The sequence below is a fragment of the Tenebrio molitor genome, chromosome 1, assembly GCF_963966145.1.
Source record: "Tenebrio molitor chromosome 1, icTenMoli1.1, whole genome shotgun sequence".
Lineage (NCBI taxonomy): Eukaryota > Metazoa > Arthropoda > Insecta > Coleoptera > Tenebrionidae > Tenebrio > Tenebrio molitor.
The window spans coordinates 10,594,063-10,620,651 of NC_091046.1; the positions used below are offsets into that span (position 1 = coordinate 10,594,063).

A 26,589-nucleotide genomic window follows, 5' to 3' on the forward strand; every position below is an offset into this window, starting at 1 on the left:
GATTACAACTCTAATCAGCAGTTTAAATTTAACCTCATTTTTTGCGTGTTTTTAATATGCAGTTTGAAAAATTAGTATGGCTCATTCAGAATCGACTCCTCAACGCCAATTTCGGCGCCAAATTAAAAAAAACACTCTTTACATATCTCCTTGGCACACTTCCAAATTCCTGTTGTCTTAAATTCGTAAGAATACCACGAAAATGATGTTTTTGCTGGTCTTCCTTTCATTTAAAAAATTTATGAAGCCTTATTGTGTTTTTTTTTTAATCTATTAATAACAATTAATTTGTCGGAAAAATACGTTCAATCATTGTATTGTCCAGTTGGCGTTGACAAATTAATAATTACTTATTACAACTTTCTGGACTTACGAGTATGTACTTATTTGCTGTTTTAATATCTGATAATAAAACAAATAACAAATTGAAAATAAAATTTAATCTTTGTCCCTTGATCGATAACAAAATATCCATTAGATTTTGAGTGGCGTTTGCACCCTTAGCAGCTGAGGGCAAAAATAAATTTGTTTTCCCGCCGATGTTATTGGATCTTTTAAACTGGTCCACAGCCAAAAATACCGTCTGAATGGAAAGTATCTAGTAAACCCGATTTCTTTCAACCGCACAATTGACTCTGGCCATAACAAAAACTTAAGATTCCTCGTCACCTAAGCGACACTGTTCCAACAAAGCACAATATAAACCTCGCACAATAGAAAAGCCTCTCGAAACACAAATGCCGGTTATATATTTTTCACAAATTCACAAGGTTCGGGGACACGCTTCGGACTGCCCAAAAGAGACCGTACCGAGGCGTGAAAGCTGATTGTCAACTGCTTTTTCTTTTGTGGTGCTCGTGCCCATACACTTTGACTCTAATCGGATTTTAAGTGGCTCCCGGCCACACATCCGATTGGTCTCTGATAGGTTATCAGATGGCCATTGAGATGTCTCGGTGGTATTCGGTGCGGAATCAAAGAGGGATCGAGTGGAGTGAAAAGGTGAAAGGTTACGTCGTGGGTGGTTGCTGGTCCACGGAGTATTCTTTGTACAAGTGCCGAGCGCGTTTTTACGTCATCTACACTTGATCAAACAACTATTGTTCTGTTTTGATTGATTTCTTCGACCGCTCTCACAATATTTAAATTCAGACCGAGATATCATCGTCTTATTGTAAAATAATAAGGACGGTTCCATTTCGACCGCTTCGACGATCAATAGCTTATTAACGTAATGATATGTGAGGATTACGTTATATTGTTGGATCACCGCGTATCTTCTCGACCGCTCAATCACAGCGATTTGTGCCAAACTTCAACGGATTGCCGTCCATCACTGACATTTACATCCAAAATACACACGGAGTGTTTTCGTAGCGATGACTCTTCGTTTTCTATCAAAATAAAGAATGGTCTTAACTGTACCTACAGATGTATGTAGGTCTTGTTTTTGTACCGACGTCTTTCTGACTAAATCCAACTTGAAGAGGTGCATTTCAACTGACACATTTTCTTTTTTTATTTCTACACTCGACGTAACTATTTATTATTACACACATATTTTATTACCATTATGGTCAATTTTTCTGTTTTTTGTACGCTTAAAACAGAAAACTTTGAAGTCTAATTTAAAACCATTAATTTTTCAAGTTTAGATCTGTTTTCATAAAAAAAAACTCAATATACCACTTTAATTCATTTTAGTTTTGTTGAGTGAGATAATAAAAAAAAAACGTTTGTGTTATTCAACACTATCCCACCTCCACCCGGCGGCACGGCAATTTTGCCGGAGTACATACACTATTACGGATATTACTATCAAGTAATAGTGCAGTGCTTATCAACATAATTACCGGCGTCTCGCCTCCGCATTTTGACTTTGTTGTGTATTATGTTCTGTGTCAATGTTAAGGAACTTCCTCACGATGTGACATGAGTATAATAATATACCTTTTTGAATTTCAACTACCAATGTGTTATCTAAATCCAGAATTTTTAAATTTTTAAAAAGAAATTGCGGTACTATTCCCGTTGCTGAAATTACAAGTGGTAAAATCGAAATTTTTTCTAAACACCAAAGATTTCTCATAGCAACGGACAGCTCTAAATATTTATTAATTTTTGTGTTATATGTCTGTGTTATATTATGTGAATTTGGAACAGCTATATCTAAAAGATATGCTTGCTTTTGTTGTTTATTTAAAATTATAATGTCTGGTCTGTTATGCTTAATATGAATGTCAGTTAAAATTGTTCTATCAAAATATAACTTCAATATTTTTATTGTTTTCAGCTGTCATAAATTCTCATTTTTCTCCTTTGTAAACTGCCTCTTAACTGCTCTAAAGCAAAAAAATAGTAGATAACCAACCGTTGCCCTAGACAACACATTCAAAGTGTCAAAAGCAAATGCGAAATCATTTTTAATAGATTTGGAAGCTTTGGGGACGTCGTTTCAAACAATAAAATTTTGTGTGCAACTCGTTTCTGTGCAAGGCCTCGCTACGCTCATATTTCAATCTGGCCTCTCGGGCAATTAGAAAAGCCCAATTTACACAGAACCTCGTTGCATAAATAACTATATCCATAACCCATACATTATGAAGGCATAATTACTTACATACAGGTTATTCATGTGAGGGGTACTTCTGAATTTTTATTTTGCCGCAACCAACAATACCAATGGCAGTAACTACTAAATCAAATGTGTTATTTCTTTTAAATTAGAAATCAAAGTAAGTTGGGTAAATTTGTCAGAAATGTCAGATTGGCAGATAACCTGTATTTAATCAAAATTCAACAAATAAATTAACAAATTAAGTTAATGTAAAAGGTGTTCGAAGTGTGTACCATCGGCTTGTTAACATCCGCAGAGGCGACAGAATTCTTTCCACACTGTCCATAAATGAGAAGAAGCGTGTCAGTTTTTTCATCATTATTGTCAAAACAAGTTTTTCGAACTGACAAAGATTTTTTGCTTTAACGTCAAAGAGACAGGACTAAGAGCCATCGTGGATTCAGTTATAATTATTTTCAAAATTTGAAATCAAGATATTGTTGCAATGTGTATAATGGGTTGCGGCAAAAAGAAATTCCGAAATACCCCTCTCGTGAATAACCCTGTATATCTACTGATTTTAGATGCATTATGGTATGGGACTCATAAGTAACTAGTGTTTTATATCTTATAAAACGCAAGTGTTGTATAGTTTATATAACACACTAGGGAAAATTAAAATTACTTTTAATGTTAACATTAACAGACATAATATTATTCACTTGAGCAAATGCTACATTGCCAATTTCATCATTCTAGTTTCCAATAACAATTTGCAACACTCAAAACGTGTTGCAAATGAATGATCAACAAACGTAGATTTCTTCTTTATTCTAGAAGCTAATATTACCACCCGCATTCACCAATAATCAAACGATGATCAAACATGTTTAATCCTGATCATATGGTTTTAATTTATTTAAGTTGATATTTTAGAATATACAGGGTGACCCAGAATGGATCTGCAAAACTTTAACCACGAGCTACTGGCTTCATGTAGAACTCGGAAAAAACATTTAAAAAATTCTATGTCAAAAAATAAAATGACATTTAATTTTTAAGGTACAATTTTTTTTAATTGCTTTTAGTCTTCTATGTTTTCCCACGACCTCGTAGGTAAAATTTCGGCACATTTTAAAAATACACCCTTGTATATCATATTTTATAAAATGTACACCAATGCGAAGTAACTTCTTAGGAAATATGCTTTAAAACCGCATTTTTTATTTTTTGACACATAATTTTTAAAATATATTTTCCGAGTTCTACATGAAGCCAGTAGCTCGTGGTTCAAATCTTGCAGATCAATTCTGGGTCACCCTGTATGTGCAGCAATGACATAATATAACCTCACCTTGATGCTCATAAGTCATAAATCTTATGATAAATACATATATTTCTTTAATTCTTAAATTTATATCATTTACTTTTTGTTTTACTTAAAGTATTTTTTAGACATACTCTATCATTTGATTTCTTTTTTTTTCAGACAGAGTACAGACTATGTTCAGCATGTGGTGAACCAATTAGTGACAAATTCCTTTTAGAAGTGTCTGGCAGAAGTTGGCACGCGAGATGTCTTAGATGTTGCGTTTGTCAATTACAACTGGACCGACAACCCTCCTGCTTCATCCGGGACAGAGCAATCTATTGTAAAGCAGACTACGCGAAGTAAGTCCTCGACTGCTACCAGATTTCTGCGATATGTGTATTTGTTCGGGTCATTTTTTAGAAGCAAAACAATTTGATTCGGAGCTCAGAAGAACGTTTCTACGTCTACCGTGTAATTAAAATCACCAAACGCCCACCCAAAAATTGTAAAATGTTAATGAAACAATTACCGAATACCGAAATGAAGCAAGGGACATTCTTTACGATACAGTGGTGTTCGAAAACATGAATTTAAAACGTTCCAAATTGAAGTTCAATGTAAGTTGTGCGCAGACCCTACGGGACATGGCCGTTCGCGTGTCTTCCGAAGCGCGGTTCGAATAAAAATCACTAAATTAGGGAGAATTAGAACTCTCATTAAAAGATACATGCTGTGATTGCCCCCGAAAATGTGTGGGATGAATCGACCTATGCTGTAAAGCGGTTCATGAATATTCAGCAGGAGATAACACGCCTAGGAGTTGTATCGAAATATTAAAAACGTTTTTGTTTTTCGTTCGCTCCTATCGTCTTGGCTTATCCAAACAAGATTTAAATTCAAATTGGGTTTTCTTTGGTACAGTGTTTTTTTTAATATGTGAAGGTGGTTGATTATTTACTGTCACTGATATTTATGCAAACATTTAAGAAGTTTCAAATAAAAGCTCTGGCCAGGCAGCAAAAAAATTCATCAAAACCACCATATCAGAATTTCAAAAAAAATTGCTGCTGAAACCATTATACAACATGATTTCCCTCCATTCTAATATTTAATAAATCTAAAAGTAGCCTCTAATTTTTAGCGACTGTAACAAATCTTTTAGATCCTGGTTAATTTTTGTATCAGGTCCAGCTGTAGAATGTGCTTCTACATTACCTACAGAAAAGCTGTAAAAGCTGCAAAAATTAATTCTGCACAACAATATCAAAATCGATCTTTTCTTATTCTTAAGTAGGTAAGTAAGTTTTGCTGGCAAGTTTAAAATATTTGCATAATTTTTAACAACTTGATAATTGGTGCTAACACTTCACTCATATCCTCATAAATTTCTTGCGATGAGTCCTTTTTACGTACTTAGACCTGGGATTTTAATTAATTTTTAACCAAATGTTAACTTTGTTGACATATGTTATACGGTGCGATCAACAATTACTTAGATAACTTTGCTAACTCAGTTAAAAAACGTCAAACAACTGTCACTATGAATCAAATTTTAACGCAAAAATAGTTTTTAATTAAGAACAAAACATTCATTATTGAATCTTACTTTCGTAATGGTGTTTTCAATAACGGAGAATGGACATACAGCGCTGTTGCCTGTTTGACCGAATTTCGGGAAAAATTTCCAAATTTAAATTGAAACAGGCATATGCAAGTGGAATACTTCAATGCATTCCAGAGCATCTGTGGAAATACGTCCAACATCACAGAGCCATCTTTGATCTAAATAATTGTTGATCGCACGGTATATTGCAGTTAACAAATGGTCATTCGTTGCATTTTCTGTAATATGATCAACAAAAAAAGAGGTAAAGGGCGGCTATCGGAAAGAAAACTTGTGAAAACGTAGGGTGTAGCTTTGATCATGCTAAGATCCATGATGAAGACAGGTTTTGCCGAAACTCTAAAAAACAAAGTTGTGTAAATCCGGTCACTATTTTCTTCGTTTCTATTTTAAAAATAGGATTCTGGCATGAATTAATTATTTGTGTTCTCAAGTGAAAATCATTTAAATCATAAAATTCACATGAATTTCAAAATTGGCAAGTGACAGATAAATTAAGCCGCACGTTTTCAGTAATTTCGTTTTCCATAGCCGCCTTTTATCTCTTTCGTTGTTGATCATATTGTATAAGATGTACACTGACGGACAAAAAAATTGTCGTCACTCATTTGACGGCACTGTCATTTTATTTAATGTTTCATTAATGTAAGTCATACTTCTAACTTTGAGATTAGTCAACGTCTGTCAAATGACGTGGCATTTTTAAATTATTTAAAATATTTGTCACTTATGACATATTATTGTGAATAATAAAAATAATGAAAGACATTTTGGCGACAATTTTTTTGTCCGTCAGTGTACAGTGGCCATCATTTAAACGTCAGCGTCATTAAAGCATTAATTACACATTTGGATTTTGATGTGACAGAAAAGTGATGGCTAGTTTTTATTGCCGGCCATTGTACATTTCATGTGAATAATTCGCAAAATTCTTAAATATGTGAACAATAAAGTGGGTTTTTTTTTAACTGAGAAGTAAAACTCCGTTCCTTTAATTATCTAAATTAAAAGGTTTCAGTCCCACTTGCTCCATCTTTCTTATAAAGAAATATACTTATGAGCCTAGAGATTGAAGATCGAGAGGAAGTCGAGATCGGCAAATGGGCGAAGCACAAAAAGAGCTTCTACTCAGAATGATATAATATTATTTTATCTTCAGGCGGATCAAAAAAAAAAGTGGGACATGAATTCACTTATTTATTTTTCTTTTCCTGCAGTTACATTAAAATTACAATCTTCAAATTTTAAGTAGGCCCTTTTGTAGCCTATTCACAACCATTTAATTTGGTGTACCTATAAATAGTTAAAATCCTCCTATAAATAAGAGAGTTATGGATCTATCTTCCTTTTTGGGTGCTCCAAAATTCGTGGAACAACTCAATGAGGCAATGTCAACTCATGTTAGAAAATAATGAGAAAAATAATAAAAAAATTTAATACCTCTTAGATTTGAAAACATGGGGGCTCAAAAGGTGCAGCTTTGATTTCATTTATTTTAAATATTAAAAAAGATTTTGACTATTTGTTTTTTACTAGCCAGTGACCTAATAATTCTGAACGATTGTGATCAGGTTTGCAATTATTTTCTTCGTTATTTCCAGCATTTCCAAGTAGTAATTTTATGTCCGTTTTACCTCGAATAACGTACGGCAACATGGCTTTGATTTTTCCCCTTCACTTCCATGGCTATAACAAAAATGAAATATTTGCAGACTATTGGGATGCATAGAATGTTTTTAAATGTTGCAACATTTAGGGTCAGTTTATAGAAAGAGAATTAAATATTTAATTCGAATTAAATTTTAATGCGCGATTAACTCATGAATCCGAGAGTTCGATTGGTTCAATCTGATCACGTGTTCAGTTAATCTCGCATTTGATTATGATTGACTTAATTTCGCTTCTGTAAACTGGCCTTTAGTGTAACGAATAGGTCCATATCTTCTACAAAAAATCTATTTTTTTTTCAAACATTTTTACCTGATATCTTGACATATGACTACTTAACAACGTACTACTACGTTGTTCCGCCAATTTTGGGGCACCCAGTATACCAAGTGACGTGCTTTCGAAACTGTGATAAAATTATTTCGTAATTTTCAATGCCCTTGGGATATTTATTATACAGGGTTATAAATAATTGTAGGCGAAGCAGGCCATGCCCATGTTATGAAATTTTTGCCAATTTCATGTAAACTGTCAATTTTTGTCTCTGTCACTGTCATTTTTTAGATGAAAAGTGCGTTGATGAGAATTTTATTTATTTTTTTTTAATTAACGATTGAATCCAAAAATATTGAGTTGTTTTACAATCACTGTAACTCCTGGCGCGTGAACGGTGTGTACTTACTTATTCACGTTTTTATATGGAGCGGCAACCATAAATTTTATTCAGTTTTAAGCCCACTTGGACTACAATCATTTATAATAACCCTGTAGCTGACAATCATGGAAAATATTCAAAGTGTTCTCCCCCGGCTTGGATACAACTGTTAACTCACCGTTTCATATTTTGTATTGAATTTTGAAGCGTCTCTTTGACAATTCAAATTTGTGCGAAAAATGTCTTCTCGCACTCGGTTCGTAAATAACTATGTATTATGATATTGGATATTGAAAAGGATAAACCCAAAAATTTTAAATTGTTATAACTTTTCGAAACAATTTTCTTGCACTATTTTTGATACTTATTCCTCTGATTCTCTTCTAAACCATTAACATTTGTATAAGGCTAGTTGAGTTATTTTGCCTTCTTTTAACACGTACTTACTACCTCAAGTTAAAATATCTGCACAACCTGCAAAATCAATCTGTATTTTGATATCCTCTAAAACCTAAAAAAAATCAAGAAACTAACCCATCACATTATTTACACATACTACATCAATACTGATAACTTGAATTCATTTAATACTACTTATTGACCTGTTGAGTAGTCTTCTTCATTAATTAATCCATATTTAGAGGATGACATTCCAGTAGCGACAGCCTCTAGCTCTTTAATGCTGGATGGACTCTTATAGTTGATAAATTTTTTTGAATGAACAGGCCATATGGTTGCTGTTATAACAACGTTTACTTGGGGCTATTAAATAAATTATTGCTTCGTCTTTGTATTAACTAATTGATAAATCCTGCAACAAAAGTATCATTTACAACTTGCGCTTTTGTATGAGTTCGAGCTTCTCAACATTTTTTGAAAATGTTAATTAAACTGTGTGTCTTTTTTTTATTTTATAATAACATGTGGTAATATTTTTCAATTTGTTGAAATGCTCTTTTTATCCTGGCAATTGCTGCATCATGGTTTAATTTTTAATCACTTTAATTAGTCAATTAAAAAATTAATTACCGATATAAATCAGAGTTTAATCGATAAACTAATTAACCAAAAGACAGCAACAATGTTAGAAAAATGTCAGATAATAGTTATTTATAATATAATTAGAATTACCTACTGTAACGTTACGTTCATGTTACGATACGAGATGGGTTGTCAAGTATCATTACATAACATCACGATACGAATAAAGTACAACCTTTTATCTATCAATAAATTAGTATTGTAAGAAATAGTAGGCTAGAGACGTTTTTTTTCTGTCGCCATTACAACAATACACACAATACAGGTTAAAAAAGTATTTCATCAAATTTCAGTAAGTGTGGCATTTGCAACTTTGAAATAGAAAAATTTTACTTTGCACTTTACCGCACCAGTCTGGTAAAGTATCACATTATAACACTGGTGCAGTATTTGTAATAAATACTCCATCAAATTTGACACACGTTTCGTCGCCATGCAAAGCTCTTATGTACGGTGCGATTAATTAAAAAATAAATCGGGTCGGCGTGTTACCTATGGCAACCCATGCTATAGCATAGGCTCCAAAGCAAACTCGATTTATTTTTTAAATGATCGCTCGGTATTACTACATATTAAATAGGTATATTGTTTAAATCACCGCCGTCTTGATGATTGACATATTTCACTATACATCTGCCTGGGCGAAGCTTTAGTGCCTGTGATCTCCACGGCGCCACTTTAGGGGGGAATGTCACTAAATAATCATAACCTCACAAACAAATGTAATGAATTCAGTGAAGTTGTCAAAGTGCAATGTCAAGAGTCTCACAGTTTAAAAGTAACTTTAATAACAAACATTTTATTAATTTAGTTGATGCTAGTTCTGTTTGGTGTTTCTGGTTTTTAGTATTTTGCTGTTAGTGTTTATGAACTGGCTTTTTTATCATATTAGAACTGATATTGCGGTAAATGCAGCAACAACAAGTTCCGTTAGTTATAAACCTATTTCTGGAATAATATTCAAATTATAATCTCAATCTTGGATTTGCAGTAGGTATATTATTTCCTAAGATGGTCATTTCAGATAAAGATGGGTCCATAACAAAACAATTATATTTGCTTAATTAATCCGTGCCATTCTTGACGGAAATGAGTGGAAAGTATGCTTTAAGTTTTGTACAGTTTTGAATGTAATTATATAATTTTGGACAAATTATTATTCTATGAATTTGCACTCGCCACTGACCAAGATATTTTCAAAAAACGCGGCGCCGAAACTTTGTCTCTTCCGCGCAACCGAACCAGTGCGCAACATTTTGCTTCTGCCAATTTAGAATATCCAAACTGTAATTACAATTAAAGTAAAGAATCAATTTTCACTGGACAACTACGCATGACTGCATGCATCATGCAGATACATGTGTGTGGAGTGTGGACTGCATATTGTCTAAATTGTCACGATGCACATGACGTTGTCACACATTTGATAACATGACAGTTAGTTGCTAACAGCAACCCCCAAAAACAACCCCAAATGTCAGAATCATGAGAACAATAGGATTTTTCGGTCTACGCCCAGGCCGCTATAGACACTCTGACTATCTAGCAGGTCGTGGTTTAAATCATCTCGTTTGACTAGATTATTTATTATGTCTAAATCTAAATCTAAATGTCTAAATATAACTAACAAGTGTTGCATATACTGCACCAATCATGTGTCACCCATGTATTGAATAAATTAAGATTTGTATAATTGCATAATGCACATTTTTAGTTTGAGTGATCAGATACAAAATCTGAAATAAAAACAATTGCTGATGTCCTCCCGTTAACTCATTTATCTGAAATAAATCTAATCTTGCACACGCCAAAGTTACCACAATTGGCAACAGGATAAGATACCTTCGTTTGTTTTTTATCGTCCTTTATTCTCATAGTGGATGAATGATTGATGTCACGTTACTGCATCATCATGCATCATTGACTGTTGCGGAGAAATTAAATTTGGTGAAACATATAACCGTAGATGTGACTAGGAACAATATGATATCAATGATATCAGTGAACGGATCTTTCTTTTTGGTATTTTATGTATGGAGGATCGATATTGCAGAAGACGATGACTTGTGCATTCTCTCTAGTAGACCTCCATGAAGAAATATCTACTTCCATTTAATCCCAAGAACAATCGTTAATGCACATTGTGTACAATCTATCTTTTTTTAAACTAAATTTATAATTAACACCCAGGGAATCATTAAGAAAAAAACTGTTTAAGATTTAACACGTTTTTGAAAGAATCTAATCCAAGGAAAGATTTGCATATGACGAAATAATCCCAATGTCCACTTTTATTATTACCATAGGTATCTATATAATTTAACGCTTTCTTCAGATAATAAGAACAATAATTAAGCTTAGTTAAACAGGAATAATAAATAAAATAAACAACTTTTTTTATTGTATAATATTACATAATAAAACAGAAATGTTCTGTCTGCAGATAAAAACGCCCATCCAAACTTTAATTTACGATTTCAAATTCATTTGAATTTGAAAACATCTAATAAATTTTCCAAGTTATGACTGTCTAATAGTAAAACAGTCTTTGGAGGCAGTTATTTTAATGAGAAAAAATTAAAAATTATACCATTTTCTAAAATATTGATCATCTTTTATATATTTTAATGGGATTATTGGTGTTTTAAAATTTAAATGAAAAAGCAGCGATCTTTATTATTATGGCAGGGTTATTATTATGAAGTTTGTTATGCCTACTTTGATGTGCATAACAAGTATTAATTAAGTAAATTTTCTAAAGTTCATTAAAGAAGTAATTAAATACATTATTCAAAAAAAAAATTAAATGTAATAAAGTAGTTTGTGGTTAATGAATTGATCGAACAGAGTCAACTGCGTTCGAAGGGACTAATACTTACCAATATTAAGTATCTTAACTAAGAAAGAAATTTAATTTTTTATTACAATAAAAATTATCTTCAGTTCATTTGAACAATAAATAGTTAAGCAAAACCAGTACAATCTTTAATTTTACTAAAAATGAACACCAGATAATTTGTGACTTTTATAATTTTTTAAATGAGTTAAATACTTAATTAAATATTTCCACTGTTACAGTAACGTCTAATGTAAAAGTAAACGGACGAAATTTTTAATGATATTGTATACTCCAAACATTTGGAATCATTTTTAGAACATATAGTTAGATGATAAGTTTAAATTATTCGAAAAAAAACATCAACTACCTACTTTAAAATCACAAATTGTCCACCTTCCTCCTTTTTTTTTCAGGCACCTCGAGTATCACATTCTGGATTCTTGTCTTTCACATTCTGGATGTTCTTTATTCTACGTTTGGGTAGTTCCGTTTTTCAACTTCTTCATTCATACACTTTATTACCAAGTCCTGCCCAAAGATTCAAACGGTTAGAGCCAACAACTAGTCGGTAGAATGAGTTCAACGTGCTGCTCTGGTTTCATTAGTCACATCATCATAGATTATTAATCATTATTAATCATTCGGGGCATTTTTCCAGATTTCGCAATATTATCGGAAATTTTTGTATCTATTATAAAACAAAAATGTTATGTAATTATGTTATTAATATAATAACATATACTATTTTTTCTTCAAACCTTCATAACAAATTATTTAGGACATGTTAAGAAACCAGGTAGGAATTTCAAATTACTTAGGCCCGGTTTCTGGAAACATTTTATTTGGCCAGTTAGTTAACTCTCCGATAAATACAAAAATCATGTAATGTGATTGGTCACTTTCTAGCGTTTCTATAGTAACGCTTGATTTAACCGGCTGTTAAGTTATCGGACCGTTCCAGAAACCGGGCCTTAGCTAGTTTACTTTACTGCCGCTCATCAGCGGAGATAATAACTTCACGGACGCCCTCAGCGGAGATAATAACTTTATCTACCGCTCTCAGCGGAGATAATAACTTTATCTGCCGCTCGTCAGCTCGTTAGATGCCATGACAATGAAGTGACACTTTAGCATTATCAATGCAGCAGGATAATGTTATAATCTACGGACGTTTGAAGAAAAAATTATTTTGTTCATAAATTAATAAATAAGTAAGATTTAAATCCGTAAACAAAGACCAGTGAATTTGCTTTTTGATAACTGTATTTTTTTGGGACCGACTTACTAATTGCTTCCTTATATGAGGTACGTCTTCCCAATGATTTTTTCACTTTTTTTTCATTTTATAATCGTGCAATTTGTAGAAACATTTTTAACTGTTAAATTAGAAAAATGTCGTTACCATTAAAAACGAACCGAAATAAGGTGATAGGTTCTTTTGTTTTATAATATCGCTGGGATGTGGGATGACTGGGATGTCTTCTTACTACCGTATTTCAGCCGATTAAAATCGTTGAAAATAAATCGTGCGTGACGATGTGAAATCCTTTTTTAGTTTCCCTTAATTTTGTTAATGCAAATTTAAGGAACATATTTTTTTTTAAATACAACACCACAAAAGATCCTCTTTGAGCCACCTTAACTTTGATTATTTTTTTTTTAATTTTCGATTGGACACATTTAAACATTTTGTTCTTTTGCAGTTAGAGTATTTTTTTAATTAGCATCACTTTAGGTAAAATTAAAATAATGAGAACTGATCAAATTCTTAAAATTACGAAATTAAATTTCTTTATACATACCTACTATAGTTTATCCAGCGAGAGATTGGTTGATATAAAAGTCACTAAATTCTACGCAAAGAAAGTATGTATTACCTAGCGTAAATTATTTGTTTATTTACCTTCAAGCAGTAACATTTTTTGCCCTGAAATTATGCTCTAATTAATGTATTCTAGTGCATTTTGTAGTGTTGAGTTACAAACCAACAATTTAAAATCTCCCATCTCTCAGTGAACGGAGCATACATACATACAGTCAACGCCAAAAATTTGAACCAATGTAAGTATCGGCTGTTCATTTAAATTTAAACGCAAAGTTAGCGTTGAAGAGTCCATTGAGAACGCACCACGGATTACAGATCACGGATCAGCTGTTTAAATCTAACCTCACCTTATGCGTTGTTTGAATGTTTGTTGTTTGTGTTTTTACTCTGCAGACGAACGAGTTGTGCGTTCACAATTGACCCTTCAACACCAACTTTGAGGATAAACTTAAATGAAGACCCGATATTTTCCTTCCATTGAGCTTTCTATAAGAACTGGGATGGGTTAACTTTATGTAAGAAAAATTTTTCCCGCTCTCTGCATTTTTCGCACATTGACATAATCGCCATTTTTTTGACGGTAGAGTAATGGTTTCGTATATGATTATGTTTCATTAGGTATATTTCATTTCATGCGAAATGAGAGTAGCACTAGAATTCCTATTTTACACAAAAAAAAAACTTTAATTAGTGTCTCACCGAAAATTCGGTTTCCAAACAATTATTTACTAACACCGACAATCAATAATAATTATTGCAACAATAACAGTTCACATGTGATAACAACTTTCATTACAGAATTACCTATTCGTTGAATATGTTGCGACATTTTTGAACATTTGGTGTCTCCAAATCTTCAAATAAGTATTTTGACATTTTTTAATATAGTCATCACTCGATACTTGAGAGCGCTAGCAAATCTTCTCGTGGCATCACTTGGCCCAAGGAACCGTTTACATTAGCTGATTTATAAGCCAAATCGGCGAAGAGATTTGAACCGGTCACCGTTAATTAAATTTATCTGTCCCGGGGCCAAATCACATACGAATTTTAATAACGGTTGGTGTTTTTAATTGGTCCTTGTGGCATTGTGATTTATTGATAAAAAAGCACCAGGGTATGGCCGGCGAGATAATAGTGTATTATCATGGGAATGCTGGGAACCTGAGCTGGAAGTTTGGCCATCATAATGCGCGAGATGAGCTGGTCAGATGTCACTGCCGTCTCTGACGGATGACAAATGAAAACGCAAGAAGTGCGAGTCACTCAGATACAATATGCTCACGGTTTATTGTTCGTGTGTGTGGTAGATTCTTCAAGTTGTTGGGATATTTCCCCCTTATCTGTCTATCGTATAAACATACGCAAAGCTTATTCAAGATTTATGATTATTTTAATTACGCGCTCGCTATGGAAGGAAGATTCAATATAAACTTATTATTAAATGCTCCTCTATTCTCGGATTCCCTTGTTACGAATCACCGTACTCGCTAAATAACTATTTATAGCCTTATAACTGTGATTATACAGTCAATTACTTTAATACAATCAAAGATATTCACCATTGTTCTTCACAAGATTTATTTATATCAATCTGCTGTTATTGTCCATTCAAAATCTATCTTATAATCGAAAAACTTTACGATTGAAGTGTGCTGCAGTAACTTCGATACCTCCACAATAACCGTCAGTTCTCATTTTTGACGTTTATCACCTCATTGTGTATTCATTAAAGAAGCATTACGGAAGAGACAATTTTTCCAGTGGGTAAGTAATGAGCGTGTTGGCAACTGATAATTGGCAAGGTTTAATTGAACAATTTTTGTCAACAATAGATACTAATATTCTACTTAATATAATAATCACGTAAGATTAGAGATTTTTCGTGATTTACTTCTTACACTCTTGACACATTTCATCAACCAAATTGGCATTATCACCATGATGATTAAATCTATATAAAACTGACACAACAATGTTTACTCTCTTAATACCTACCTACCCCACTTCTTAATCTCTTATACCTGCTATGCGCTACCTGGCGAGTCATTGGTTTACAACAACCTACTTATACGATCTAAATATCCTCTGAACTTATCTGGGAAGACATATTTAGATCAGATCTTTTGACTTGTGTTAATTATTATTTACTTTAATAATTATTCATTTAAAACGTTGTCAAAAACAATTAATCATTTAGTGTGGGTATACAGGTGTCCCGAAAATGGCGCACTTACTACTTACTACTTTATCGAGGATGTTTAAATGTACATGAAAAAAATATGGAAAAAAATAGTCATGCTCATGACTAACTACATTTCTTTTTGGAAGCGTAACTATTTCAAAAACTTTGGTCATTTGGTCTTTAGTCGTTTAGTCTTACATTACATAAGGTCAACAATTTTTTTTTATAATAACAAAATGTATGTATGTATGTATAAATGTATTAAAAGTGGTAGTTGCATTTACTTTTGCGGACCATTCTTTTTCACTACAACTTGTTTTTGTCAAAGTTATATTTCTTTTTAATTTCGTTTTTATTTAGAATATTAATCACCTTGCTAAGAAATAATTTAATTTTAAATAAATTCGAAAAAATTAAATTTTTCTATAATTGATTCAAAAAATTGATATTCACGCATAGTTATCCATGCGTGAAGTGGATCATTTTCTTAGGTGTATTTATTTACATTGTTAGTAGGTAGGTACTATAGTAACTATAGAAACAATACATAACACTGTATGAAATGCGATTTGACCTACATAACTCTGGGGCGTATTCTGTAACTGCTTGGCCGTTAAATTAAGTTGTCATTAGCAATGACCAATCAGGGCTTGAAATTTTAAATTTAAAAGTTACAGAATAGGCACATGACTTTTTCTGTTTTTCACTTCACGCACTGTTTTTATTACATAGTTACCTAGCAACATGGTCACTGGTTGATATACTTCAGATTTCCTTCAAAAAATTTGAATGAAAATATTGTTTATATGTCGTGCGTGAAGATGTTTTTTGTGCATTCAAAGGCTTTTCTGCCTCGACCTGCGTCTCGGCTTAAAAGACCTTTTCATGCATAAAAAACACTCTTTTCATAAAAATAACTATTCTGACGAGACCTGCAACTGAATTTTCAATACTCTATGTCTGAGAGTGAGAGCTCTCTTTTGGAACAGCTAATACTCGTAGCTAGTGTAAATGTCTGACCCTTCAGATCTTTTAAAAAATGGTTCTCATGGATTTTGCTTCATTTTAAACGTGAAAAAGTACTTCAATAATTCATTTTTCAAACACAGATTTTAGAGCTTCATTCTTTAATGACGTTCTTGTTTTCCACCACACAATGTGCACTGTATTGTAATCCAGAATTACAATTGCCAACACTGTTTAGTGGGAAATGAAAAAAGTAAGGTTGTAAAACTATGCTAGTGGTTATCAGTTATTACAAATTAAGTATGACTGACTGGGTTTATTTGTCTCCGAGCCTTTTTATCAAAAGTTTTACGTTTGAAAACGCCAAACCAACTATATAAACGACAGTTAAACTTTGTCCACTCATAGATTGCTTGACATAAATGTTACTAAAAATGTTCACTTACGCTATAAGAAATAGATCCGGCGCGAAATTTAAAAAAATGGAAAGAGCAGGTTTACACGTGATGTTTTATTATTAATCTGCCTGTTGGCACTTAGGAAAGACGAAAGAAAACTTCAGTACAGTAGGAGTAATATATTAGGTTTTATTAATACATACAGAGTATTTCACGAGTGATAATGTGCCCGACGGAATAAAAAATGCAACCCACAATACATTTTCGAATTTCCGAAAAAGCTAGCTATTGAAATTAAAATATCCAGCTTTTTTCGGAAATGGCTAAACACCAGCAAGAGATTATTTAATATGTGCTATTGCGATCAAAAAATTTTGGACACTAATGTCATCGTGCTGTCATATATTCTAAAACGACCCTTATGTATTAATAACCTCAATTTTGATTGTGTCTTGAAAATGTGAATGTCAGATTTACCGAGAAAATATTCAAAAAGTTGTAAAAACCAGACAAATGGAATAGAACGAGGTTTTAATTAATGAAAAATATAAAACAAATACCCAAATCTACTCGCATATTAAAAAAATTATATTTTAAACCGGTGTCAAATTGACAACAATTTCATCTTTCATGTGACAGTTTCAGTAAAGCATGATTTAGAGTAATTTTTTTAATGTGACAGAAGTTTGATGTCCAAAATTTTATGATCGTAATAGTACTCCTATTTAATGCATGAAAAAAAATTACCTCTGTATCATTTTCGATGTTTGTAATGTCACTTAAAGTGTTCATAATGCTAGATTCTTGAGGCACGCACTCACTTCACAAATTTAAAAAAAATCAACAAAAAATCGCAACGAAACAGATCAAAACAGCAACACGATCAAAACGAATAACTTTTAAAGCCAGAGAATCGCAAAACAAAGCTCTAAAGATGAAAAATCGCAAATCTAAATGCTTAAACCACTTGACAGAACTGACAATTTCAAATTTGAAATGTCATATAATTTATTTTTCGCATGGGTTTCATAACAACCAATGAGAATCAATGGCGCGAATGCTTCAAGATATTACCAACACAATCTATGATACTTTCTTAATATTTTAATCTTATGGTTTGGGGATTTTGTTATCTAAGGATATTTAAAAAAATGCATTCTATCAGTGGACGTAGTCTAGTAACTGTAGTATTTTTTTTTATCTGACAACCTAATTCAGAAGGTGGTCGCTTTGTGATTTTGGCACAGACCGTATGTCACAAGCTTCTCTTGAATTTTTATTAAAGTTATTAATTACATATTTATTTTTATTATTAAACATCGACAAAAATGTCAGAAATATGTACTTATTGCAGGAAACTGAATTATTGCAATAATCTACATATAATGCATAGATGAAAATGTCATTTGAATTAGAACTGTTGCAACAGCATTAAAAGGTTAACATGTCGATGACCTGTCAGTCATCCATCTGAATCGACTTACGAGAGTATTGAACAGTTTTTTTAGAATTTATTTAATTTTTAACCCTTGTTAATAAATAAGGAACTGTACAAATATTCGCCTTTAAAATTATTCTTAATTTCTTCTCATCTAACTATCTGTTGTGCATTTTTTACTTAATAATAAATAAATAATTTGGCAACAGTATGTACATCTGTTTACACGGGCATGGTTTATATCACTTAAAATATCTATTATACTATAAAAAAAGGGGGTACCTACAGCATTGAAGCTGAATTAATTTGTCATTACGGATATTTCTATCAAGTAATGATAATTCCTTTGAGAGCACTATTTGTTATACATATATTTTGCTATACACTATTGTTAATTGCACTGGTATTGAATGACTGTTGGTGCAAAAATAGTCTATTCCGCAATGTATTTGCATAAAAGATAATAATTAAACTCGTGGCAATTTTTCACAAGATTCGGTAAAGAAACATTTACTCATCCAATCGAAATCTTAATTCTTTGATACAGACACCTAAAATTCTTTAGTTCTTCCGAACAGTTTGTGTGGTATAAGTTTTACTGTACTGTACATACAGTTTCTGTTTCAAATCAGATTATTATTTTTATTTTGAAATTTTCTGTTGCAGAAGCTTTGGAGCAAAGTGTTCTGTGTGCTCCAGAGGCATCTCCTCCAGCGACTGGGTTCGTAAAGCCCGCGACCACGTGTACCACCTCGCCTGCTTCGCGTGTGCCGCTTGCCATCGGCAACTCTCCACAGGTGAAGAATTTGCCCTCCACGAGGACCGAGTCCTCTGCAAAGCCCATTACCTAGAAACGCTAGACGGCGGAACGACCTCCTCTGACGGTAGCACTCCCTAAACCTTCCCTTCCATTTCGATATGAGAAAATCAGATTTTCCAGACGGGTGCGATGCGGAAGGCTATCACAAAAACAAAGCGAAAAGGGTGCGGACCACGTTTACCGAAGAACAATTGCAAGTGTTGCAAGCTAACTTCCAGTTAGATTCCAATCCGGACGGTCAGGATTTGGAGAGGATCGCCCAAATTACAGGACTGAGCAAGAGGGTGACCCAAGTTTGGTTTCAGAATTCAAGAGCGAGACAAAAGAAGCACATGCACACCGGGAAGATTAAAACGCAAAGTAGGTTTTTTGATGGATCGAGTCTGATTCAGGGGGTTCATAGGGTTGATTTTGTTTTTTACAGTGCACAACGCCAGAGACGACAATGGCTTCGGGAGACACATAAATCTTCATCTCACGTACTCTTTTCAACAACAAACTAATTCTAAATCCTCGTTATTTGGACAACCTGGTAGGTTACACAAAAGTGTCTGTCGCTGAGAGACTAAACGTTCGATTCTTTTACAGAATCAGCTTTAGATGATCTCTCACAAGAATCCACAATGCACTGCATGCAAGGTGAAGTGTAAACGAAACAGCTTTAAAAGCTTTACTTTATAGATAGACGTATTGGTAATTCCCAATATATTCCGTGATTTTTTTAAATGTACTATATTTAGTTTTATTTTATTGTTAATTAGTCTTACTTATTTATTTCGTTATTGTATAAAATGGCTAAAAATTTGCTATAAGATTAGCAGTATATGTTACTGAGAGTTATTTACTTGTTGTAAGTGTAAAATAAGTTTAATAAAATAAATAAAAAAATACACGTTTTAATCACTGAATTACCATGACAGATTGCAAAAATACCCTAAATTACTTGCCATTAATATTGGCGCCTTTCTCCAGTTTGGTTTTCATTACCAAGATGATCGTTAAGTCGTAATTTATAATAACGATGATAGAAATTACTGTCTAAATTAGTGCACAAAGTAAGATATAGACCGAGTTTGACGACATAGTTGCAAAAGAATGTTTAATGTTAATTAACTTTCAGAATTAATTAACTCAAAGGTATCATTATGATACACATTGATAAAAAGTAGACATGAAAAGATGAATATATTTATTTTTAAAATTAAAACGCAATCTTGTAAGAAAATGTTTAAAATGGTTTTCAATGTGCTTTGCTTGTTTCTTAGATAACGCCAATTAAATTCATTAAAATATTAAATTTCTGCTTAGTATTACAAAGGTAGAATATGAATATTAGACAAATTTAAAGTAAAGAAAGATGAGAAAATTTTGTCAAATGTTTGTAGTTATTGAAAATTAATAATTTTAGAATATGCAGGTTTTTATTTTTCTGTAATAGCAATGTTTTCGATAATTTTAAATTTTTAAGATAAATTAATTCATCATTATGAAGTTTTGTGTTTGGTTATGCAACACATTATACACATTTGTACACAATTAATAATTACATATTACATATTCATAAATGATTCGTGTCACAAGAAGCTTTGTATTTTTTACATGAAAATGTTGCAAATCATCATGTTACATTTTCTCACAGATTATGAATGCAAAATGTCTTTGGTTACAATATGTTTGGTTTGAAATTTATCAAATTTCATTTAAAACAGTAGAGTGATACTTACCTCATCAACATTTTCAGGCACCGGCTTTGAAAAAAAAAAAAATACCTTAAAATCCTTTATTTCTTATTGAATAAATTAAGAACAATAGTTAAACAATTAAAAACACATCTGTCGTACATAATAACACTTAATGACGTTTTGACCTTAAATATATTTTCAGTTTATTGTTCGAGCAAGTGTGTAGGCATGTTTCAAGTTTGTGCCCATTTTCAAAATTCCTATAGGCTGTTACACTTTGTACGTGATCACGATCATTCACTTTACATTCAAAATCGGTATTGTTGCTCATCACATCAACTGCGACCATCACTTTATTATTGTCATAGTTTACTCTTGCTCTGACTACAAAAATTTGCTTGTGGAAACCGACGACTCTTCTGAATGACTTGCTACCACTGTTCTTGTTTTCGATGAAAATCGTAAGGCTCTGGTTAGTACGAATTTGGAAAATGTTTTGTGTGTGTATTCGGTTAATATGCTTCACAATTTTATCATAGTCTCGGGCCTTGTAATCGCACCGGGGAAGCGGACATTTTATACTTATTGTTTCGTCCAGTTCACTTTTTTCTTGCACCTTTTTTTGATTCAGTAAGTGATTCAGGAGAATTGATTCAATATCAAAATTTCGTGTTGATGTCATCGGCCTCTTGCAATACGGACATTGTTTCACTCTTGCGTTGCAGTTTCTACAAAGCGTGTGACCTGTTTCACACATAAACGTTTTTTGTGTCATCATTTTCTCGCAAATGTTGCAAACAAAAAGCCTTCTCTGATCTGAATCTTCAGTCATTGCCCTAAAAAAATGCTCTATTTGAAACAATTTGAAAACAATTTGCAATTTACCTGTAGTTTTATGTGGCAACAGTTCGGCTGGCTGATGTGATATTTGGAGGTACCTACAGTAAAAATTATCTCTTTTCAAACCAACACTGTTTTATTGAAAAAGTAGAAGAAGAAACATCCGAACTCGCCATATCAATTTTGCGGAGGTCGAGGTTTGCTGGCACACAAGACACAAAACGACGAAATGGTGTTGGGCAACAGAATTATTTAATCAAAAATTAATTACCTCTAACATTATAGTTATTTATGCATGATTAAAGCCTAAAACCTTAAAATTAATAAACAAATGTCTGCCCACATCACGGATGTTCGCATCGCATTGCGTAGTTGCTCCCAGCAAATTTTTAGTTTTGCGCGTAACCTTGGGAACAGTGAAAACAACAGTTGCCATTTTGCCAGTTTCAATTTTCGGTTATAAATTCATTAACGAAATGATGAACGAGGTTGAGAAAGCGGCAGAAAACGCGGCTTGCTGTCTGGAAAATCCAAGCAAGTGTACGAAATAAAGTTAAATAATTGTTGTAACTGCATTCTAAATATACAGTTTCCAAAATAGTTTTCAATAAATTTCAATGACATTTTTTATTTGACATCTTTATGGCCAACGGGCATAAATTGGTCCGTGGGTCATAAAGAGACGTTTATGTCAAGAAAATGTGTGCATAATTGTCAAATTATAATATAGTCGTGCATAATATACAGGGTTATTATAAATGATTGTAGTCGAAGCAGGCCATGCCCATGTTATTACATTTTTGCCGCTTTCATGTGAACTGTCAATTTTTGTCGCTGTCTGTCATTTTTTAGATGAAAAGTGCGGTGTGGTTTTTTAATTAACGATTGAATCCAAAAATTTTAAGTTGTTTTGCAACGAATCCTAAAAATATTGAGTTGTTTTGCACCCAATTTAATTCCTGTGTGTGAACACACCGTTAAATGTGTATACACCGTACTCACTTATTCACATCATTTTGATGTTTTCTATGTGGAGCGGCAACCATAAATTTTACATTCAGTTTTTACGCCTACTTCGACTACAAACATTTATAATAACCCTGTACGTATTTTCATATTTGATGGCAGAAACAAAAGACTGAGAAATGTCACAAAATTGTATTGTCAGTGTCAAATTTCTCAAAGACGTTCGTAATTTCGACAGAAATGCAGCAAATTGGCGATAAGAAAGTTATTCGTCGTTGAACTAGAGAAATAATTTGTAATACATTTGATTATATGAGAATAACTTTTCCTCTTGGAGCACTGACAAAAATTGGTTTCCTTAGAATTTATTTTTTGTTAATTTTGCGGCGCAGTGTATTTAGTGAAAATTTAAATTCACCTAGACATTCCTTTGTAGGGCGTTTATGAGAAATTTGACACTGACAATACAATTTTCTGACATTTCTCAGTGTTTTGTTTCCGCCACCAAATATGAAATACCTCTAGTACCGTGCGATCCAAAAGTCTTTCTATCAAGTGGGTCATGACAGTGGAAACGAATGCCGTTGGGCTGCAGCATATTTGGCGCATATTTAAATGAAAATTAAAAATATGTTTTTTCTACTTTGCGTTCGTACTGATGCTATTACGATACTGTTTTGCGATATCGTAATAGGAAAAGGCGTGATATAATAATAATACTAAAAACAGTGAAATTTAATTTTTTTATGTTGACGAATACTGTGGTGTCGCAGCAGACCGCAGAGGTGACCTTGGGTGGAATCCTTCAACTTTAACGGTTTTAAAATTTATTTTTTTTTCATTGAAAAAGTGGCAAAGTAGAAAAAAATACTGTATGACATCTCGTTTATAAGGCATTTTATCGCACTTACTCCTTTAGGGCACTCCTCGCTACGCTCGTCGTGCTCTAAACCCGTGCGTGCGATAAAATGCTTCTTATAAGACTCGTATCATAATATACTATTATTAGTCTGTCCGTATCCTTTTTTTTATTTTATGGTGTAATTATAATAATGTCATGGCTCACTTCATAGAAAGACTTTTCACTTTTGGATCGCTCGGTATATTATGATACAAGTTTATAAGGATGCGCGAAAGGGTGGGGTTTACCTGATTTGAAATGGTCGAAAAACGGTGGTTTCTAAACATCCATATCTTTAAAACCACAACAGATGAAGGTAAGGTCCTTTTTTATTTGAAAGATACGTCTTTCCTCTAGGGCCCCATACTTTTCTTTTTTCGATTTCGTTATAAATAACAATAAAATAAATTGCAATTTGAGGACTATGCAGGAAGCTGTAACACTAAAACCTAATTCGAAATTAACAAAAAAAAGTATGGGGCTTTCGGAAATTGAATTTTAAAGCGTTTGGTGCCATCACCGTGCTTCCAAAAAATTACAGATCTTATTATACATAAATATACGTACCTACGATTTTACCACTAAAATCACATTTGAAGGATTATTATTTGGGAGACGAAAATATCTAAAAGCTTAGTAATGAGATTTGCTGATTAACTACACCTTCTGGCAGGTACTTACGCATTTCTGGTAAAAGTAGGCCAACTGAAAAGCCGTTTATTTCATTTCAAATAATGCAACCCAAACTACACGAATTCTGAAATTTTCATCAGGTAAACCCTAGCGCGTAGCGGAGTGCTTTTAACGTCGCATGTCGCAAGTGCTTTAAAGGCCCTTATAAACGTGTATCATACGCTATTTTTTATTATACCTGCACTACGATATCAAAATCGATCTTTTCTTATTCTTAAGTAAGGGCCGGTTGCACCAACGTGAGTTGAATTTAATTACAGATTAATAGTAATTATACACCAAGGTAGAGAAGACATTTTTTTAAGCGAGGATTAAAATTGTCTTCTCTACCGTGGTGTATATATTATTTTTTTCACTACTAGATACGTTAAAACCCTTTCTAATAATAATAAAAATTAAATAAAAAATGTGTTACACAGTCTAGGACTGGTTTACAAATCTATGAGGGGCATGATGACCAACTCAATAGACCGGGACCAATGGCTTAACGTGACTTCCGAATCACGAGACACAATATAGCCTTTTTTTTTGAAGTGAAACTTTTTATGGGAAGGGTTTGAAATTCTGATCGGCAACCTTTTTGTGTGACGAAAAGTGGTGGGGGTAAACACTGTCTCGCACAACGTTTGCGCCGTGGAGGGAGAAAAGACTGGAGATGGCATTTCCTATGCTTCCCATGTTAAAAATCCGAACCCTCTAAAAGCACGTGCAACAACCTTTTATGACCCAGTCCACAATGCGCTAGATAAAGAAGCACAATGCGCCTGGAAGGAAGGCGAAGGAAGCGATTGGCCTAGCGTCTATATTCAGAAACCTTTTATGACTCTGTAGTTTTCGCGGGCCGGTACACTTATTTGAATTAGTGCCATCTCCAGTCTTTTCTCCCTCCACGGTTTGCGCCAATATTTCCATCTCACTTAATTTGGAGTCTAATTATGTAAATTAATCTGTTTGACACGATACAAACATCCCTTAAAATTGTGTATACTTCTGTCTTTGTCACACTCACGGCATTTATCGATAATGTCCTCTCTTTTAATTAAAAATGAACAATGAGTTATGCATTTCGATATTGTTTAGTGTTATCGTTAAAATATACAATTTTGTTGTAAATATGCTTAAGTCAGGCGCAGAAAGAACAACAGCGTGGCGTGAGAGAAAACGTACGAGTAAAGTGAGATTTCAGAATGTGAAAAAAACGGTGTAAATAATACAGACAATGAACCAGCAACTAGCACCTCAGCTCAGCCACCTCCTCTTGCACCTATCAGTGATAATTTACAATATTCTGATTTTCCTGTAATATAAAAGTTTCACTTCTATCGTGCGTCTGTACGACACACTCTCTTTTTTTATTTTTTTATTTCGCCCTGGGTCGGAATCGAACCCGCGACCCTCGCGTTCCTGAGCCGAAACGGACTCCCTTAGGCTATACATATTCTGCTATATTCTTTTTTAATTAAATTATTTTGTCCGATGCGACGATCCGAGTTCTCATTTTTCAACGGTTGCTATGAAAATTGAAAATCGTCTGTCTACGTTAACCAATAAAATCAAAGAAAATCTTTCGTTGCTAGGTGACGGCTGTTCATTATTGACTACTGGTTAATAATAAAAAATTATTAACCTAGGGGGAGAAATTTTACTTCTGGTGTCGATTCGAGACTCAATAATGACGCCTTCTAAGACTAGTAGTGAAAAAACTAAATTATGACCAAGTATTCAACGACAACGATATTTGATAAATGTCATAAAATAATGTTTTTGTATTGTTACTAAAGTAACGTTAACAACAAGCCAGCTTATACTAATTTTATTATAATCATTGTATTTTATTAAATGTCGACGGGAGAATGAAAAGTTTAATACATTACTCGCTGCGAAAGCTCTTTCACGTGCTTGGAGTTTTTAAATAACCTCGCACATAAAGGAAACTTTCGCAGCTTGTAATGTAAATAACTATTTCTCTAGCTGCCCTTTATCTCTTTCACTGTAGATCATATTGTATAAGATGTGCATTTCATGTGAATAATTCGCAAAATTCTTAAATACGTGAACAATAAAGTGGGTCCTTTTTTAATTGAGAAGTAAATCTCCGTTCCTTTAATTCTCTAAATTAAAAGATTTCAGTCACACTTGCTCCATCTTCCTTATAAAGAAATATATTTATGGGCCCAGA

At 33.1% G+C, this 26,589-nt stretch overlaps 1 protein-coding gene and 2 long non-coding RNA genes across 6 annotated transcripts in view; 1 reads left to right on the forward strand and 2 right to left on the reverse strand.

Annotated features, from left to right (window-relative positions):
* The window catches only part of Awh (LIM/homeobox protein arrowhead), a 57,320-nt gene extending 36,372 nt beyond the window's left edge, over positions 1-20,948 (forward strand). The window contains exons 2-6 of one of the 2 annotated variants that reach the window (XM_069044954.1): positions 4,047-4,228; positions 19,175-19,392; positions 19,440-19,688; positions 19,753-19,860; positions 19,917-20,948. In XM_069044954.1, the coding sequence (XP_068901055.1) occupies positions 4,047-4,228; positions 19,175-19,392; positions 19,440-19,688; positions 19,753-19,860; positions 19,917-19,978 (819 nt within the window). In that variant the 3' untranslated portion in view covers positions 19,979-20,948. The remainder of the gene's footprint in view (positions 1-4,046; positions 4,229-19,174; positions 19,393-19,439; positions 19,689-19,752; positions 19,861-19,916) is intronic. The other variant, XM_069044963.1, reaches the window with a different exon arrangement.
* LOC138128777 (uncharacterized) lies at positions 6,690-17,431 on the reverse strand. Of its 3 annotated transcripts, none has more exons than XR_011158903.1 (4): positions 13,499-17,431; positions 12,068-12,384; positions 7,995-8,627; positions 6,690-7,179 (listed from the first exon to the last, which is right to left on the reverse strand). It is a non-coding gene; the product is annotated as an uncharacterized lncRNA (long non-coding RNA). The 3 variants fall into 3 exon arrangements; XR_011158904.1 differs by lacking the exon at positions 13,499-17,431 and having other exon boundaries at positions 7,995-8,290; positions 8,351-8,627; positions 12,068-12,674; XR_011158902.1 differs by lacking the exon at positions 13,499-17,431 and having other exon boundaries at positions 12,068-12,674.
* A 146-nt stretch (positions 20,949-21,094) lies between the features above and the next one.
* LOC138128775 (uncharacterized) lies at positions 21,095-24,804 on the reverse strand. Its single transcript, XR_011158901.1, has 2 exons — positions 21,896-24,804; positions 21,095-21,846 (listed from the first exon to the last, which is right to left on the reverse strand). It is a non-coding gene; the product is annotated as an uncharacterized lncRNA (long non-coding RNA).
* Positions 24,805-26,589: the final 1,785 nt, after the last annotated feature.